Source organism: Sinohyriopsis cumingii, chromosome 17 (assembly GCF_028554795.1).
Source record: "Sinohyriopsis cumingii isolate HCF-2022 chromosome 17, ASM2855479v2, whole genome shotgun sequence".
NCBI classification, from domain to species: Eukaryota; Metazoa; Mollusca; class Bivalvia; order Unionida; family Unionidae; genus Sinohyriopsis; species Sinohyriopsis cumingii.
Genome location: NC_142977.1, coordinates 37,505,011 through 37,524,677, shown reverse-complemented (window position 1 = coordinate 37,524,677; position 19,667 = coordinate 37,505,011). Strand labels below are relative to the sequence as shown.

At 34.3% G+C, this 19,667-nt stretch overlaps 1 protein-coding gene across 4 annotated transcripts in view; it reads left to right on the top strand.

The window, feature by feature from the left end:
• LOC149778444 (signal transducer and activator of transcription 1-alpha/beta-like) overlaps positions 1-19,137 on the top strand; it is a 164,515-nt gene extending 145,378 nt beyond the window's left edge. For all 4 annotated transcript variants that reach the window (XM_089939280.1, XM_089939279.1, XM_089939278.1 and 1 more), the window contains exon 21: positions 13,260-19,137. In XM_089939280.1, the coding sequence (XP_089795406.1) occupies positions 13,260-13,329 (70 nt within the window). In that variant the 3' untranslated portion in view covers positions 13,330-19,137. The remainder of the gene's footprint in view (positions 1-13,259) is intronic.
• Positions 19,138-19,667: the final 530 nt, after the last annotated feature.

Here is a 19,667-nt window from a genome sequence, read left to right as displayed (position 1 = left end):
TTAGAATGTTATAGAAATGAATTTTTGACACTCATCCTGGTCCTCATATTGTGACAGGTTTTTATATAAAGGAGAAGTAAACACAATATCTCATTCCTATTTTGACATTATTCTTTAGCTGAGTCAGTTTTAGTTGTTTCAGTTAATATTTGAGAGATTTTATTTATTTAAATCATTGTTTAGAATTACAGAGTGCTCATCATTAATAATTTCAGATTAAATCACTATTTTGGGATTTTTGTGAATTCATTCAGGAACAGTTTGGATTATATTATGATACATTAAGACTATTGGCACATTAGCACATTCAAGACTACTGGCATATCAGCACAATCAAAAAGAAATTTATTTGGAACACCACTTGAATTCATTCTGAATACTCTATACTCTTGGACTTGTCATAGAACTTTTAAGGCTGTTTGGGATTTAATTCATAATACTGAAAGTTCTTAAATTTTCACTTTATATTCATGGGAAATAAATTATTTGTTGAATGTTACAGAACTTGTTGCTTTTCACTCTTTTCTGTTACTTGGTTTAAGACCACAGAATCATAACATTGTTACATGTTTTGGTAATAGTTTAAGTAATTCCTGATTGCCAAACCATCTTCATTTAATGGCTTCATCGTTCACACCAAGTCAAAAAGAGGTTCCTGCCACAAAAGTCTTTCATGATTCTACTTATGTTTTAAAGAATTTTTCACCAATTTGAGTTTCAAAAATAGTGCTAAAATACTTATTAGTGTTAACCAAATTTTACGTTTTCTATGGTTGATATGTTGAAATTTTTGAGGCAGTCTTCAGAATTAGACATAATAGTGTCATGGAGGAAAACTTATGAAATTTTCCTACCAGTGGATGTGAACTCTTGACCTTGTGCTCTGAAGTTGTGTGTCAGACACTTTATCCACTCGGCCACATTAACTGTAACTGTAATCAATATAGCACATAGATCAACATGCCAAATACTATAGCACATAACATGCCAAATTCTGTAGCACATACAGGAACATGCCAAATACTAAAGTCACATACAGGAACATGCCAAATTCTGTAGCACATACAGGAATATGCCCTATTCTGTAGCACATACAGGAACATGCCCAATTCTGTAACACATGCAGGAACATGCCAACTTCTGTAACAAATACAGAAATATGCCAGATACTATAACAAATACAGGAATATGCCAAATACTATAACAAATACAGGAACATGCCAAATTCTATAACAAATACAGGAACATGCCAAATTCTGTAGCACATATAGGGACATGCCAAATACTACAGCACATACAGGGACATGCCAAATACTATAGCACATACAGGGACATGCCAGATTATATAGCACATACAGGGACATGCCAAATTATATAGTACATACAGGAACATGCCAGATTATAAAGCACATACAGGGACATGCCAAATTATATAGGACATACAGGGACATGCCAAATTATATAGCACATACAGGAACATGCCAGATTATAAAGCACATACAGGGACATGCCAAATTATATAGCACATACAGGGACATGCCAAATTATATAGCACATACAGGGACATGCCAAATTATATAGCACATACAGGGACATGCCATATTATAAAGCACATACAGGGACATGCCAAATTATATAGCACATACAGGGACATGCCAAATTATATAGCACATACAGGGACATGCCAGATTATAAAGCACATACAGGAACATGCCAAATTCTGTAGCACATACAGGGACATGCCAAATTATATAGCACATACAGGGACATGCCAAATTATGTAGCACATACAGGGACATGCCAGATTCTGTAGCACATACAGGAACATGCCAAATTCTGTAGCACATACAAGAACGTGCCAAATTCTGTAGCACATACAGTGACATGCCAGATACTACATACAGGAACATGCCAAATACTATAACACAGGTAACATAAAAAATTCTATTTAAAGCAGTTTTTGGGGAAGGGGTCTCTACAACCAAAAATGCTTCAATAGTCACAAAGAGGAAACCGCATCCTTTAATATCTGCATCAGACTAATTATAATAGATCAGTATTACAAGTACATTAATTATTAAAATAGCATATCCATATGATTTGCTGTTTTCTTTATGATGATGTTTTTTAATAGGATACATGTAGAGACAGTACATGCATGCAGAATGTCCTAAATTTGTTGGAAATTAAAAATCAAGTTCATTAGAGATTTGACAACTTTTTTTTTGAGATCCCAAGAGGGGTCAGTGTGTTGTTGTTGTTGTAGTAGGGTTTAACGCCATTTTTCAGCACACGATAGGCTATACATGCGGCCAGTATTAATGGTGGAGGAAGAACCCGGGAAAACCCCGGAAAGAACCACCGACCCACGAGAAGCTATTGGCAAGCTTTCTCACATACCCACATTGGCTGAATCTGAGACTCGAACCCACGCAGACAGAGGTGAGATGGCAGTGATCCATTACGGAGAGCGCGTTAGACCACTCGACCACTCGGGGCCCCAGGGTCAGTGTGCATGACCAAAAAATATGATGTCCAATTGAGAATGAGCTATCTTTATAAATAAGCCTATATAAAATGATTGGAAATTCCAATCTAAATTAGAATAATAACTTGCCTGTTTTCTTCAAAGCAATTAACACACAAAGGAAAAATAACTGGTTGACCTAGCATTGTCAGATATCATCATCAAACACCATAGTCAGGCTAGACTGGAATTTTAGGGAGAAGTGACTTCTCATTTCGGACAGAAAAGGGATAAGTGAAAGCTGAACAGGGAGAAGTGGGAGAAAAGCAAGAAATGCAAATATATATATATATATATATATATATATATATATATATATATATATATATATATATATATATATATATATATATATTGTGTGTGTTCTCTTATTTGAATTATGCCCTCTATTTCCCAGTATGCATATTTGTATTTAACATTGGATTTAAGCAATACTTTATTTTCAAGTAGAAAATTTTCTCAGTTGTATGTGTATTAGCAAACACATTTGGTTATTTGTAAAAAAATTAACATAGTCATAGGTAGTGTATTTTGGCCATATGACTTTAAAAGAGAGCAATAGAAGTTATACACTGTAATGCATTATAACTGAATAATTCATTTATAGCATTGTATTTGCAACTTAGTAAAAATGCTTGATCAACTACCTTTAATAAAGAATTTGATTTTTTTTTTACTTTCTCAAAATTCATGATAAAGTGCCACTTGAAAAGATTTCTAGGCTTGTTTGAAACAATTCCTGTACCATATACTGTACACAAGAGCAAATTCATATGTGTCTTCAGATCATACTGTTCGTCCTAATATTTTTGATACCAATAAAATATTACCGTAACTATACATGGACAACACATTGAAGCATTAAAGTCAAGTTAAAATATTCAGCTCACTGGTTCTAGTCATAAAAATTGCTATTAACATACCATTGTTTTCGAAAGACAAGTTTGTATGCTTTTATCATCAAAAGATAGTTGACAACTTACTCAAGAAATGGTTGGTAGAGCTATCGAAAAACATGCCTGTGAATGTGCGAGAGTTTGTCAGTGAAAGTGAGATCAACTTAATGCCTACATTTTGCCTTGAGCTACAACACAACACTGGAACTAACCTGGCTAAGGCAAGGGAGCATCTCAAAAACTATGGTCACTCAATATACTTCTAAAAAGACATAGTGTGAAGCCATTTTCACATTCCTAATAGAAGAAGGTGATGTTTACCTTTTTTAGGTGACTTAGTCACCCATTTTACCTGGTAGCATGACCCCTGATACACATACACATATGTTCAAACACTCACATATTCACAACCGACATTGAATAAAAACATACACCAAGTTTGAAAAACTAAAAAAATCCAATAGCCCAAGTCACTTGGGCACCCTAATTTCAGATCAGGCCCCTCCTTTATTGTAGGCGAAGTGCCAGTTGGGCTTGTCCAAAAAATCCAATAGCTTGACAACAGTTTGATTGTGATTTACAAAATGTTGAATAAATTATTACTATTTATTCTATTTACGTATAAAAATTAAAGAGCATCAAAAATGTAAAGATAAACTGTAGGAATACATTGCATTACATGAAATATTTTATGATTTGAATAAGTCAGTTTAATATTATTTTGTTTTTCATCTTTTCATACTTAAATTACAGCAATCGCAATGTCGTATGACAAATAATTAAAAACAAATATGGCTTATGGGAATTGGAATCAGGGCTTGTGTAATGTGGTTCAGGGCTTGTGACTTTTTTAAGTCACTAGACCATTGTCTGTGTTTAAAATTTCTTTCTTTCATCACTAGCTATTGGATGGCAGAATATATGTTAGTTGAAGTCAATAGTTCAGTAGGTTTAAAGGTAATGCAACTGTCATTATTTTACATCTTTGCACTCACTAGTGACTTGGTGATAACCTTTCTGGATTCTCAGTGAGTTATTGACAACTACATATGTTTGTATTGTCAGAACTGTATCTGATGCAATTTGACCTTGTGATATGCCTGTCTCTATTAAAAAATGAACATCACATTTGGAACTGACCATTTCCTTTGGAGAAGGTGGGAGGGACTTAATATTTTCACATTTAGTGGGGGCTTTACAGGTAGTACAGCAGTAATAAATGCCTCTGTCCAGTATGGGTATGAATGCCTCTGTCCAGTATGGGTATGAATGGCTTTGTCTATCCAGTATGGGTATGAATGCCTCTGTCCAGTATGGGTATGAATGCCTCTGTCCAGTATGGGTATGAATACCTCTGTCCAGTATGGGTATGAATGCCTCTGTCCAGTATGGGTATGAATGCCTCTGTCCAGTATGGGTATGAATGCCTCTCTCCAGTATGGGTATAATTGCTTTATCAACACAAATCAACTGTGCAAATCTATCATTGCTTATTGTTGTTTTTCATTTAATCTATTTTATGTCAACAATCATTTCGAAAAGCATAGGTCAAAATTAGTAGTATTTTATCAAGATTAAATAATGATTAATAATAATGAGAACTAATCTGAATGTGCAATTCAGCATGTCAAAAATATGTTGCATACAGGTCATGCTTCTATTTCTACAAACATTGTACACTCTACAATGACGCAAGTGCAAAGAATTAAATGCTTCCTCTTTCTGTTGTGCTTCACAAAACAAAAACTCCATCAACCAGGAAATCTGAAATTTATTTTTGGTAGGCATTGCTTATTGTTCCATGAATCACCTTAAAAAATATGAATCACATTTTAACACTATTCTGACAACTGAAATAATCATGCTTTACAATTTACATACGGAGTAAAATCTGACTTCAAAGAAACATAACCGCTGTTCACAAACTTACCAACAATTTTTAATACAGATGGTTTAAATATTATAATTCAACACAGTAATCTTTAGTAAATGTTGTTTTTCAACATCTATCTAACAGCTCCATTGATTTAAATTACCTATAACTTGAAATGAATTGGATTGTTCCACTTTAAAAACTTTGTGTAAATGAGCACAGTGGACACCCATACAGTAGTTTTCAATGAACTTAGCACTTTGCCTTAGCTATTTTCAGCCAATAATATGTTAAATTATGGTTGATTATACCTAACCAAATTGCCTTTTAATTGCCTTGATGAAAATTTGCATTATGAACTGCTCCAAGAACAGTTTATTAGGAGTTCTTAGCATCACTGTTTACCACTCATACATGCTACATGTTACAGGCATAAATAAAGTGTTGGTTTTCTTTTTCTTCTTATTTCCCTTTTTTAAAACTGTTAAGTTTTTTTTGAAGACTATTAAAAATTGTGTTTTAGCGTGACACATCGTCTTATGACATGTATGTAAATTCAGATTACTGACAAACAATTATCAGTGTTCCACTGTTAATGGCAGGACCATAATTATTAATTAGGTCAGTTAAGTACAGTGCATCAAGCCTGATTACTTCATGTGATAGAAACACATTCCCGTGCTGAGTTTGACATCATTATTTTTAAATCATAACCCACATCAATACTTTATAACAGTATAGACAGTGGTCACTGCCTTGAACTTTTAGACAAAAAAGACACAGTGATCGCATTCAAGAGTGCCCTTAAAATTCACTTAATTTAACTGCAAGAACAAACTATAAGACCTAATGTTTCCTACCTTAAATATTTCAGCATGTTTTTTATGTTTTCTAATTTCGTGGTGTTTGTTTTTTGTATTCATATCATTATATATGTTTTTTTATGTTATAGGTGTTGTCTAATGTTGTAAAGTGCTTAGAGCTTCTAAAGATTAGGCACTATACAAAGTCCTCATTATTATTATTATTATTATTATTATTTCTGTTGAACATCCACTTACGTCAAGTCTTTATTAGGGAGGGTCCGTTTAATTTTCTGAGGGGGTGGTAAGTACTTGAAAACAGTTGCCTTGCTCTGATTTGTACTTTGAAAAAAGATATTATTCCTTTCCTTTTGTTACATGAAACAAAATTTAACTTGTAATGAAAGAAAAATTGTTCTGGTCAGAAAGAACATTCTTGCCCCATCAATTAAATGGTCAGTCCCTTACAGTTCACATGCAGTCAAACTTGAACTAGTATTAAAGTTGTGTATATTCATCCTCATGACTGCTATTACTGTTTAAGGAATAAGCAAGTGGTTCACATTTCAGTGTAAATTCTATTACTGTTTAAGGATTAAGCAAGTGGTTCACATTTCGGTGTAAATTCTATTACTGTTTAAGGGTTAGGCAAGTGGTTCCCATTTCAGTGTAAATTCTATTACTGTTTAAAGTTTAAGCAAGTGGTTCACATTTCAGTGTAAATTCTATTACTGTTTAAGGATTAAGCAAGTGGATCACATTTCAGTGTAAATTCTATTACTGTTTAAGGGTTAAGCACATGGTTCACATTTCAGTGTAAATTCTATAACTGTTTAAGGATTAAGCAAGTGGTTCCCATGTCAGTGTAAATTCTATTACTGTTTAAAGATTAAGCAAGTGGTTCCCATGTCAGTGTAAATTCTATAACTGTTTAAGGATTAAGCAAGTGGTTCACATTTCAGTGTAAATTCTATTACTGTTTAAGGATTAAGCAAATGGTTCCCATTTCAGTGTAAATTCTATTACTGTTTAAGGGTTAAGGAAGTGGTTCCCATTTCAGTGTAAGTTCTATTACTGTTTAAGGGTTAAGCAAGTGGTTCCCATTTCAGTGTAAATTCTATTACTGTTTAAGGGTTAAGCAAGTGGTTCCCATTTCAATGTAAATTCTATTACTGTTTAAGGGTTAAGGAAGTGGTTCCCATTTCAGTGTAAATTCTGTTACTGTTTAAGGGTTAAGCAAGTGGTTCCCATTTCAGTGTAAATTCTATTACTGTTTAAGGGTTAAGCAAGTGGTTCCCATTTCAATATAAATTCCATTACTGTTTAAGGGTTAAGGAAGTGGTTCCCATTTCAGTGTAAATTCTATTACTGTTTAAGGGTTAAGGAAGTGGTTCCCATTTCAGTGTAAATTCTATTACTGTTTAAGGGTTAAGCAAGTGGTTCCCATTTCAGTGTAAATTCTATTACTGTTTAAGGATTAAGCAAGTGGTTCCCATTTCAATGTAAATTCTATTACTGTTTAAGGATTAAGCAAATGGTTCCCATTTCAGTGTAAATTCTATTACTGTTTAAGGATTAAGCAAGTGGTTCCCATTTCAATGTAAATTCTATTACTGTTTAAGGATTAAGCAAATGGTTCCCATTTCAGTGTAAATTCTATTACTGTTTAAGGGTTAAGCAGGTGGTTCCCATTTCAGTGTAAATTCTATTACTGTTAAAGGATTAAGCAAGTGGTTCCCATTTCAATGTAAATTCTATTACTGTTTAAGGATTAAGCAAATGGTTCCCATTTCAGTGTAAATTCTATTACTGTTTAAGGGTTAAGGAAGTGGTTCCCATTTCAGTGTAAATTCTATTACTGTTTAAGGGTTAAGCACATGGTTCACATTTCAGTGTAAATTCTATAACTGTTTAAGGATTAAGCAAGTGGTTCCCATGTCAGTGTAAATTCTATTACTGTTTAAAGATTAAGCAAGTGGTTCCCATGTCAGTGTAAATTCTATAACTGTTTAAGGATTAAGCAAGTGGTTCACATTTCAGTGTAAATTCTATTACTGTTTAAGGATTTAGCAAATGGTTCCCATTTCAGTGTAAATTCTATTACTGTTTAAGGGTTAAGGAAGTGGTTCCCATTTCAGTGTAAATTCTATTACTGTTTAAGGGTTAAGCAAGTGGTTCCCATTTCAGTGTAAATTCTATTACTGTTTAAGGGTTAAGCAAGTGGTTCCCATTTCAATGTAAATTCTATTACTGTTTAAGGGTTAAGGAAGTGGTTCCCATTTCAGTGTAAATTCTATTACTGTTTAAGGGTTAAGCAAGTGGTTCCCATTTCGGTGTAAATTCTATTACTGTTTAAGGGTTAAGCAAGTGGTTCCCATTTCAATATAAATTCTATTACTGTTTAAGGGTTAAGGAAGTGGTTCCCATTTCAGTGTAAATTCTATTACTGTTTAAGGGTTAAGGAAGTGGTTCCCATTTCAGTGTAAATTCTATTACTGTTTAAGGGTTAAGCAAGTGGTTCCCATTTCAGTGTAAATTCTGTTACTGTTTAAGGGTTAAGCAAATGGTTCCCATTCTATTACTGTTTAAGGATTAAGCAAGTGGTTCCCATTTCAGTGTAAATTCTATTACTGTTTAAGGATTAAGCAAGTGGTTCCCATTTCAGTGTAAATTCTATTACTGTTTAAGGATTAAGCAAGTGGTTCCCATTTCAGTGTAAATTCTATTACTGTTAAGGATTAAGCAAGTGGTTCCCATTTCAGTGTAAATTCTATTACTGTTCAAGGATTAAGCAAATGGTTCCCATTTCAGTGTAAATTCTATTACTGTTGAAGGATTAAGCAAGTGGTTCCCATTTCAGTGTAAATTCTATTACTGTTTAAGGATTAAGCAATTGGTTCCCATTTCAGTGTAAATTCTATTACTGTTTAAGGATTAAGCAAGTGGTTCCCATTTCAGTGTAAATTCTATTACTGTTTAAGGGTTAAGCAGGTGGTTCCCATTTCAGTGTAAATTCTATTACTGTTAAAGGATTAAGCAAGTGGTTCCCATTTCAATGTAAATTCTATTACTGTTTAAGGATTAAGCAAATGGTTCCCATATCAGTGTAAATTCTATTACTGTTTAAGGGTTAAGCAAGTGGTTCCCATTTCGGTGTAAATTCTATTACTGTTTAAGGGTTAAGCAAGTGGTTCCCATTTCAGTGTAAATTCTATTACTGTTTAAAGTTTAAGCAAGTGGTTCACATTTCAGTGTAAATTCTATTACTGTTTAAGGATTAAGCAAGTGGATCACATTTCAGTGTAAATTCTATTACTGTTTAAGGGTTAAGCACATGGTTCACATTTCAGTGTAAATTCTATAACTTTTTAAGGATTAAGCAAGTGGTTCCCATTTCAGTGTAAATTCTATTACTGTTTAAAGATTAAGCAAGTGGTTCCCATGTCAGTGTAAATTCTATTACTGTTTAAGGATTAAGCAAATGGTTCCCATTTCAGTGTAAATTCTATTACTGTTTAAGGGTTAAGCAAGTGGTTCCCATTTCAGTGTAAATTCTATTACTGTTTAAGGGTTAAGGAAGTGGTTCCCATTTCAGTGTAAATTCTATTACTGTTTAAGGGTTAAGCAAGTGGTTCCCATTTCAGTGTAAATTCTATTACTGTTTAAAGTTTAAGCAAGTGGTTCACATTTCAGTGTAAATTCTATTACTGTTTAAGGATTAAGCAAGTGGATCACATTTCAGTGTAAATTCTATTACTGTTTAAGGGTTAAGCACATGGTTCACATTTCAGTGTAAATTCTATAACTGTTTAAGGATTAAGCAAGTGGTTCCCATTTCAGTGTAAATTCTATTACTGTTTAAGGGTTAAGGAAGTGGTTCCCATTTCAGTGTAAATTCTATTACTGTTTAAAGTTTAAGCAAGTGGTTCACATTTCAGTGTAAATTCTATTACTGTTTAAGGATTAAGCAAGTGGATCACATTTCAGTGTAAATTCTATTACTGTTTAAGGGTTAAGCACATGGTTCACATTTCAGTGTAAATTCTATAACTGTTTAAGGATTAAGCAAGTGGTTCCCATTTCAGTGTAAATTCTATTACTGTTTAAGGGTTAAGGAAGTGGTTCCCATTTCAGTGTAAATTCTATTACTGTTTAAGGGTTAAGCAAATGGTTCCCATTTCAGTGTAAATTCTATTGCTGTTTAAGGGTTAAGCAAGTGGTTCCCATTTCAGTGTAAATTCTATTACTGTTTAAGGGTTAAGGAAGTGGTTCCCATTTCAGTGTAAATTCTATTACTGTTTAAAGTTTAAGCAAGTGGTTCACATTTCAGTGTAAATTCTATTACTGTTTAAGGATTAAGCAAGTGGATCACATTTCAGTGTAAATTCTATTACTGTTTAAGGGTTAAGCACATGGTTCACATTTCAGTGTAAATTCTATAACTGTTTAAGGATTAAGCAGGTGGTTCCCATGTCAGTGTAAATTCTATTACTGTTTAAAGATTAAGCAAGTGGTTCCCATGTCAGTGTAAATTATATTACTGTTTAAGGATTAAGCAATTGGTTCACATTTCAGTGTAAATTCTATTACTGTTTAAGGATTATGGAAATGGTTCCCATTTCAGTGTAAATTCTATTACTGTTTAAGGGTTAAGGAAGTGGTTCACATTTCAGTGTAAATTCTATTACTGTTTAAGGGTTAAGGAAGTGGTTCCCATTTCAGTGTAAATTCTATTACTGTTTAAGGGTTAAGCAAGTGGTTCCCATTTCAGTGTAAATTATGTTACTGTTTAAGGGTTAAGCAAATGGTTCCCATTCTATTACTGTTTAAGGGTTAAGCAAGTGGTTCCCATTTCAGTGTAAATTCTATTACTGTTTAAGGATTAAGCAAGTGGTTCCCATTTCAGTGTAAATTCTATTACTGTTTAAAGGTTAAGCAAGTGGTTCCCATTTCAGTGTAAATTCTATTACTGTTTAAGGATTAAGCAAGTGGTTCCCATTTCAGTGTAAATTCTATTACTGTTTAAGGATTAAGCAAGTGGTTCCCATTTCAGTGTAAATTATATTACTGTTTAAGGGTTAAGCAAGTGGTTCCCATTTCAGTGTAAATTCTATTACTGTTAAAGGATTAAGCAAGTGGTTCCCATTTCAATGTAAATTCTATTACTGTTTAAGGGTTAAGCAAGTGGTTCCCATTTCAGTGTAAATTCTATTTCTGTTTAAGGGTTAAGCAAGTGGTTCCCATTTCAATGTAAATTCTATTACTGTTTAAGGTTTAAGCAAATGGTTCCCATTTCAGTGTAAATTCTATTACTGTTTAAGGATTAAGCAAGTGGTTCCCATTTCAGTGTAAATTCTATTGCTGTTTAATTCACATTTCAGTGTAAATTCTATTGCTGTTTAAGGATTAAACAAGTAGTTCCCATTTCAGTGTAAATTCTATTACTGTTTAAGGGTTAAGGAAGTGGTTCCCATTTCAGTGTAAATTCTATTACTGTTTAAGGGTTAAGCACATGGTTCCGATTTCAGTGTAAATTCTGTTACTGTTTAAGGATTAAGCAAGTGGTTCCCATTTCAGTGTAAATTCTATTACTGTTTAAGGGTTAAGGAAGTGGTTCCCATTTCAGTGTAAATTCTATTACTGTTTAAGGATTAAGCAAGTGGTTCCCATTTCAGTGTAAATTCAGTTTTTCTCTTTTTTGTTTTTGTTTTAACAGTCTACATCTCTGAGTATTTTCCTTTGTAACTGCAGAATAAATTTATGTATGCTATTCAGGAGAAGCTTAAGAATGTGTAAGTTTGTTCAGATTTCTTTGATTAAAGTAAAAGCATAAAATCATTGCAAAAGAAGTCAACCAACCATTTGATAAACATACATGCACTCAATATACAAGACTTTTGAAATTATTTTTTTTTGTTGTCCAAATATTTGATCAAAATAAAGGTGACTGATTCTTGAAATGTTTATCTGATTAAATCAGTTATGACTTCTCTGTCATTCAGTGGGTGACCTTCATTCATTGGCTGTTCAGTTGTTTGTCATTAATGTTAACCAGTCCCTTCATAGTGGAGTTGCCATCGGCATGCCTACTGGGTGATTTTTAAATATTTATTCCTCCATGGTGTATTATCATGGCGCAGAAGTGGAAGGAATTAACTTCCCTACACCAAAGCCTGGGGAATCAAAATATTGCATCAGCTATACTGTATCATTACATTTTTGCCTGGACTCCTTGACTGCTTTTTTTGTGTCACCGCTGCTTGCTTTTAAACAGCTATTGATTTTGTTAATTACATTTATATCTTCATTTTAAAATATGCTTGTAACCAGTTACAGCATGCAATATATTTGTATATTCATTAGGAAATATAAAAGAAAATTAAAAACAATCATTTTTGTTTCTTAAGAGCAACAAAATAAAGCAAAAATGAATGAAACAGCAGTATGACAAGGGTTCGTTTGGTTAGGTGTCAGAATGACTGTGTCTTACTAATATATAACCATTTATAAAGTGTGGTCAAAATTACATTTATAAAGTGTGGTCAACAATACATTTATAAAGTGTGGTCAACAATACGTTTATAAAGTGTGGTCAACAATACATTTATAAAGTGTTGTCAACAATACATTTATAAAGTGTGGTCAACAATACATTTATAAAGTGTGCTCAACATTACATTTATAAAGTTTGGACAAAATTACTTTCAGTTGTGGCATATATAACTTTTAAGCTTGTGTCCTCTATTTTATTTTAGATAGAGTTGAGGCCCTTTTTGTAATTTTTTAACATCATTTGCTGTTGCTTGTATCATGTATTACAATGTTAATTACATTTTTTTTACTCTGTTACTAATTTTAGCTTTAGTTAATGAAATACTTGGACCAATAGTATTTGTTCTGGTATTATAATCAGTACTTTTGAAGAGTAAGTTTAATTTTATTGATTATAATTGCAAGTAATTCAACCCTATTGTGCATCTTTTTTAAAGAGACATATCCCAGGTTAGATCACACTGACATATTTTTCATGCAGTTATGATATTGGTGAAATTTTGTATTCAGGCTAAAAGTATGACTCTGGTAGTATCTACTACTGATACCACTCCAGTAAATATATTCTTTTACAAAGGATGATGGTAATGTATGTTTTCTACTTACAGGATGCAGCTTGATTCAGGAGGTTCACAGATTGACACCTCAGTTTTTGATGGCATCATTACAGCTGAGTGAAGGAACTTGTCATATAACTTTTTATTACCTAAAAGGCAAAGAAACAGGACTGATAATCATTCTCATTTTCTCCTGACAACCAAGTGCCTTTTTTTCTTACAATGAAATATGAGGTTTAGATGTCAGGATTGAGGGATTCTGAATTGGAGTATATTCTTATGCCAGTGTAATTAGGATCAGTTGGACTTGCACAAAGCAAACTCTACAGAAGCTAGTGATATATACATTAATATGAAAAAATCTTTTTTATGTAGATTGATACAGATTTAATTTTGTGATATACGAAAAGTGTATCCACTTTAGAATCTTTAAAATTGAGGAATCTTTTGACAATCTGTTTTACTTGTAAAACTTGTAATGCATGAAAACAGAAGTTGGGGGAATTATTTAAAAAGATTTTTCTTCATAAACCCAAACTAAAGTTATTTCTCAAAACCGAAATTTAAAATATATATACATTTCCAATTTTTATTTTGTCAGGTGTAAACCAGCAAATTACCGTATCAATACTAAATTTGATAGAATAGTTGTCCTTTGTTGACTGTGGCTTTTCTGAATAAGATGTCCGTTGAGAGCATTTTTATTGCACTGTAAGTTTAGCTGGTCAAGTCTTCAGCACAGTTGTTATTTACATAAGAGAGAGAGAGAGAGAGGAGGGGGAGAGAGCAGATTCTGACCAGACATTATAGGGCACTGAAATACATCAAAAAGTGAATCTTCAATGAATTTAGTTAACCATAATAGATAAGTAAAATTAGATCTCTGGAATAATGGAGGAAAATAAAGAATAATAATAATAGTTAAAGTTAAACATTAAATTGGGCTGAATGTGTCTGTATATGCAGTCTCAATATTGGAAAAAAGAAATTATCAAGAACTCAAAACTTTTTTATCAGCTTAATGTCAGATAAAAGTACAAAATACAGAATATTGAATTCAAGTGAGTAAGAGAGAGGTTGTATACGGCTACTTAAGCTATGAAAATCTATAACTGTTAGGCTCAAAACTGTAGAAGCAATACGGGCTGTTGAATGGGGAAGTTTTATGTGCAGTGATTATATAAATATCAAGAAAATATGTGATCAGACTGTTCAGTAAAATAAAGTTCTCCTTTGATTACATTCATTGATCACATTAATGTTTGAGATACAAGTCCTTCTACCTCCCAAATCCAGCCCTCCCAAAGACCAAAATTCATCATTACTGTCTGTATTACATAGGCAAAGGGCAATAACTCTTGTTACTGTTTATCCCATCCATTGAGGATTTTGTTATTTTCAGATGTATTAAAGATTATTCTATAGGTGGTATACATTATTTTTTAATTTGACCATAATTATGTGAACTTCTTTCACCTGTGTGAACTTAGTTTCTGAATTTTCTGACTGCATGGACCTGAAAGGCTACACTGTAATAAAAAATGTTGAAGTTGCTTTTCGCACACTATCTGTTTATTTATTACCCCCCTTATAGCAGGTGTCTCTGGCATTCTTAATGCAGCTAACTATGCATGTCTCTTTTATTCTTCTCCTTTCTTACTTTGTCATTTCAGAATCAACTATGATGACTAAGTGTGCTAAATGCAAGAATTAATATCTAGCAAGAAATCTCATGACTTGTATCTTGCATGTATATAGAGTACATTATAGGCTGTTTGCAGCATGTGCCAGTTAGTTGGAGAATACATGATGGACAGTTCTGAAGTAATGGGGAGTGCCGTGTGAATCAAAAGACCAAGAGTACTGATTTTCTGGACATTCATCTTATACTATGTCTTTGGCCAGCCTGGTGAGGGCTGCCATTACATCTGGTGGAATGTGGGAAACTGCAATTTCTCCTTCATCATCTACACCATCTCTTGAGTTACATGTGCAGCATTCAGTATTACAAGTAATGATTGAGTTGATTAGTTCTGGCCAATTTTTCCTTGTCCTTCCATTGTCTTCTGTTTTAGTTGAGAATTTCAATTCCAAATTCAGAATGATCATAATCCCCCTCTTCCACACTAGCATACAGGGTCAAGCCCTTAGTTGATTTTAACAAAGAGGAAGTCAACCCTTACTTCCATATTCCCCTACAGTCAGGAAAAATCCAGGAAAATGCTGACAGTCTGTCTTCCAAGGCCAGTGACCTGACAATTCCAGACCCAATTTTACCAAGTCAACTACCAGCATATTTGGCTTCCCACCATTATAAGACCCCATTGTGACGTTTTCTTTACAGATCTCTGGAGTTAGTAAAGAACTAAGCTGCAGTCAGTCTGATTTCCTATTTGGTCAATATAGCTTCAGTATTGGTCTTGGCAGCATTGGTGATTTTCAGACTTGTAGACAATGCAGGCAGTGCACATGCTTGGGAGTCAACAGTAAGAAAATCAAAGATAATTCACAGGGTGGCACACCATGCAAAGGCACATGTATTGATGGCTTCTGCTAACATTGTTCTTGTGCATCGGGATGCATTTTATGCTTAACCTTGCTCAAGTCACATCATGGAGAGATAGAGGAAGAGTTAAGGCAGACAGCTTAAGAACTGTCCCTCCATCTCTTGTCCATCATCTGTGACTCACCCTCAAAGATATGATGGCAGTGCAGGGGGTTATGGGATTGTTTGCTGCACAACCCCAAAACCAGCCATGTTCGACATAGTATTATTGCTAGACTAGTGATATTGTATGACTAGTGACATGGCCATGGTTGGCTTACCACAGGTATACCTCTCACACAGCTGCAACCAGGTGTGACCAGTGCACAGACACATGCACCTGTAGTTGGGAAGCCCATCTGTTCTGAGGCTTTGACACTGTCTGTGGCCAGTGGGGTCCAGAGGACATGTCTCCACCTCAGTCTCTTGGAGATGAGAGCTGTCATCACATCCTTTCATTTTTGGAGTGACTCTTTTGTGCTTCACAAATCAGACGACTTGGTGGTAGTGACTGACTTCCTCAAACAGGGCGATACCAAATCACCCCCACTCTGCTTTCCAGTCAGGGAATTCCATTGTTGGTATGCACATTGCAGCATTGACATCGGGACATATTCTCAGCAGAGCTTGTCTTTGCTGATTCTTTGTCAAGGAACAGACAGACTCTCCTTACAGATTGGTCTTTCTTCCATTGATCTTCATCAGATTTTCTAGCTGTAGGGGTGTCTGATGATCGATCTTTTCTGCAATCATATGCAGTCAAACTGTCTACCTTCATTTCCCCAGTATCCCAAGTCTGGTCTGTTGATGCTCTTTCTCTCACTTGGGAGGGTCTGTGTGCCTATGTCTACCCTCAATGGTCATAGTTCCAGAAGTACAAAATGATTCTGATTGTGTCCCTTTGCTGGGACAAATCCTGGATCAGTGACCATCTTGCTTTAATGATAGAGCTACCCACTGACAGGAAGATCCCAGTAATTCTGAACCATCTTTACCGGCATCATACTGACATGTTCTATTATGCCTGGACTGTCTTTCAGGCTTAGCTCTTGTCCAGAGAGGCTTCCAGCAGAAATAGTTCAACCCTTGTGAAGGGAAGTGTCACATTTTCAGGTACTGGTGCCAAGTCTAAAACATTGTCCTTTTGAGTGTCTCTGTCCAACACGTTGCTGACGTTTCTTCTCTGGCTGTTCATAGACAAAAAGTTCCCTTCGATTCTATTAAGGGTTAACATTTTATGATATCGGACAAGTTCTGTCATCGTGGTAGAGAGGAACTTGGTCATAACAAAGACCTTTGTGACTTGTTGATCAGCTTTAATTTGGATAACACCAAATCACTGGCACTGTTTTCTTTCCTGGGCTCTGACTTGTCAACATTAAAACCAGTTCAAAGGCACATGTTTCTTCCAGTTAAACTCAGGAAAGAGGACATTTCTCCTCCAACATCTAATTGTGGTTGAAGTAGGTAATACACACGGCATACTCTGACATCACACTAGGACTGAGTTGCCTCATGAAGATCTCTGCTCATGAAATAAGAGCAATCTCAGCAAGCCTTGCCTTTTACCTTGACTCTGTCAAAAATAGCATTGAGACCATCAATTGGCTTGCATAGTCAGCCCTCTCGAGCTTTTATTTATGAGACTTAGCTCCCCAGCAACACACTTTGGATCTGGTAGACCAGGTGGCTGCCATACCCATTGAGCATCAGCACAATCTCTGGATGAGTACCCTGTGAAGCTTTCACTGGATTCACCCGGGAAGTTTTATGAGGTAAGAAGATCTCATTATTTCTTCTTCCTAGCTGTAACCATGTTGCCTCCCATTGTGCACCTTCATATGAGGGATCACATCTTTTTCCCTCAATGATTAACTGAGATGTAGTTAGGATGTTCAATATCCCCTCCTCTTATTATGTAATTGGGGAATATGTTTGAAGGAGAATGCAAATTTTTCGGTAATTATGTTTCTCCTATGGTACATACCTGATCACATTAATACCCTGCCATCCTCCTTGCAATGCATGCATCCCATTACATGATATTCAGCTTAGCTAAAAATAACACCACCTGTAGGTGGCAAGGGGAGGTAATGGACAATTATTGCCTTTTGTCTGTATGATATAGGCAGGAAAGATAAATTTTCATCTTTGGGAGGGCTGGATTTGGGAGCTAGTAGGCTTTATATTTCACAAGTATCTGTGTTTGAAGCAGAATCATCAACAATTGAAGTCCCAGTTTAGATATAAAAAAAATCAGCAATAACAATTCATTTAAATGAATATATATGTAATCAAAGTAAAATTAATTGACCAACATAATAGTTACTATTTAATTTAGGGGATTTGTTTGTTTCAGTAGTTTCAAGCAGTGCTCTGCCAAATGTTGGAGGAACAGAAAGAAAGGGACAAAATCTCATGCACATCATTTGATAACCAGGACATAGTCATAAAATGTTTCTACATGTATTATATGCAACTTCAAAGGCATCACATGTCTGCACAAGGGTGACCCATTAGTCTTTACACTGAAACATCTTTCCTTGAAGTAAAAACTTCAGTTTATGTTGTCATTCCAGACACTTGACAGAAAACTCCATTTCCAGTCTCAGTTTGATTTTTTGGGGGGTGGTTGGGGGTAGCTTCAGTTAATTTGTTTATTTTACCTGCCATATATTCATATAGAGTATTTGTCTTTTATGTTAGAGTATCACTTACTCATGTTGGTAAAGTGTTTCTCTGTTTTTATCACCTTTGCTATTTCATACAAAAACACTGATTCCTTGAAAAAAATTAGTTACTTCGATTTTCTAAATTTAGTTTAAGTGTAAGTGATCAGCTATTTAACAATCCATGCAAAACAAAAACACTGATTCCTTGAAAAAAATTAGTTCCTTCGATTTTCTAAATTTAGTTTAAGTCGAAGTGATCAGCTATTTAATAATCCATGCACTTAGGAAACATTTATTTAGATGAGAATTACCAGAGACTGGGATTAACACACAAACTATTAGTAACCACTAACAGATTATACCACATATCTCCTGTTTTTTCTTTGTGCTTAGATTAAAAGAAACATTCCAAACATTTTAACAAATCTGCATATAAATATTATCAAAAAATGTCAATTTTCAGTAATTTAGTGTCTGAATTTTTAATAGGTTTTACTTTACATAAATTTGAATTGCATGACAAGTTCTAAAGAAACTTGTCTGATTTGTATGTGCTACAAATTTGCAACTTATAAAAGCAACAAATCTGTTGCTGCACAGTACTTAGTGGGTATTGTTTTAAATGAGACACTGAAAATATGTTTTGTTTGTATTGTTACTTCATTCCAGTATGGGTCGCCAATCTATGATTTTAATAAAACCGTCAGTTTACTGCATGTTTCAATGTTTTTTTTTATTGATTATACAGTATGTCAATAACAATGATTTAACTCAAGCAGTGCATTATCCCAGTTTTAGGGTGTTATTTTTAATGTACAATGCATTTGATAGAAAGCACATGTATGCCAAGTTTTCTCATGGAAAACTAGAAGAATGGTGAACAGTTTGCTCAGATTGACGTGCCCCCCCAACTTTCCCTGACTGCATCCCTACCGCTGTGATTTTTTGTGGGCAAGATGCAACTTAATATTGAACATGTTTTGTGAGTTGGCTAAAACAGTTTTGTCCATCTGAATATTTATAATTTCTTAAAGTCAGCCCTTGTCAGCTATACGGGATGTAATGAACATATACATTTCTCAGTAGCTGAATTGGTGCAAAAAGCAACATTCTTGTTAATATGATTGGAAAAGTGTCCAACTTGGTAGATGAAGCTGTCACAACACAATTCTCGGCACCACTTACAATCAAACAAGGTCAATAAGAGTGGTACAATTCAAGTTTTCTTACGGGAAATGTTTT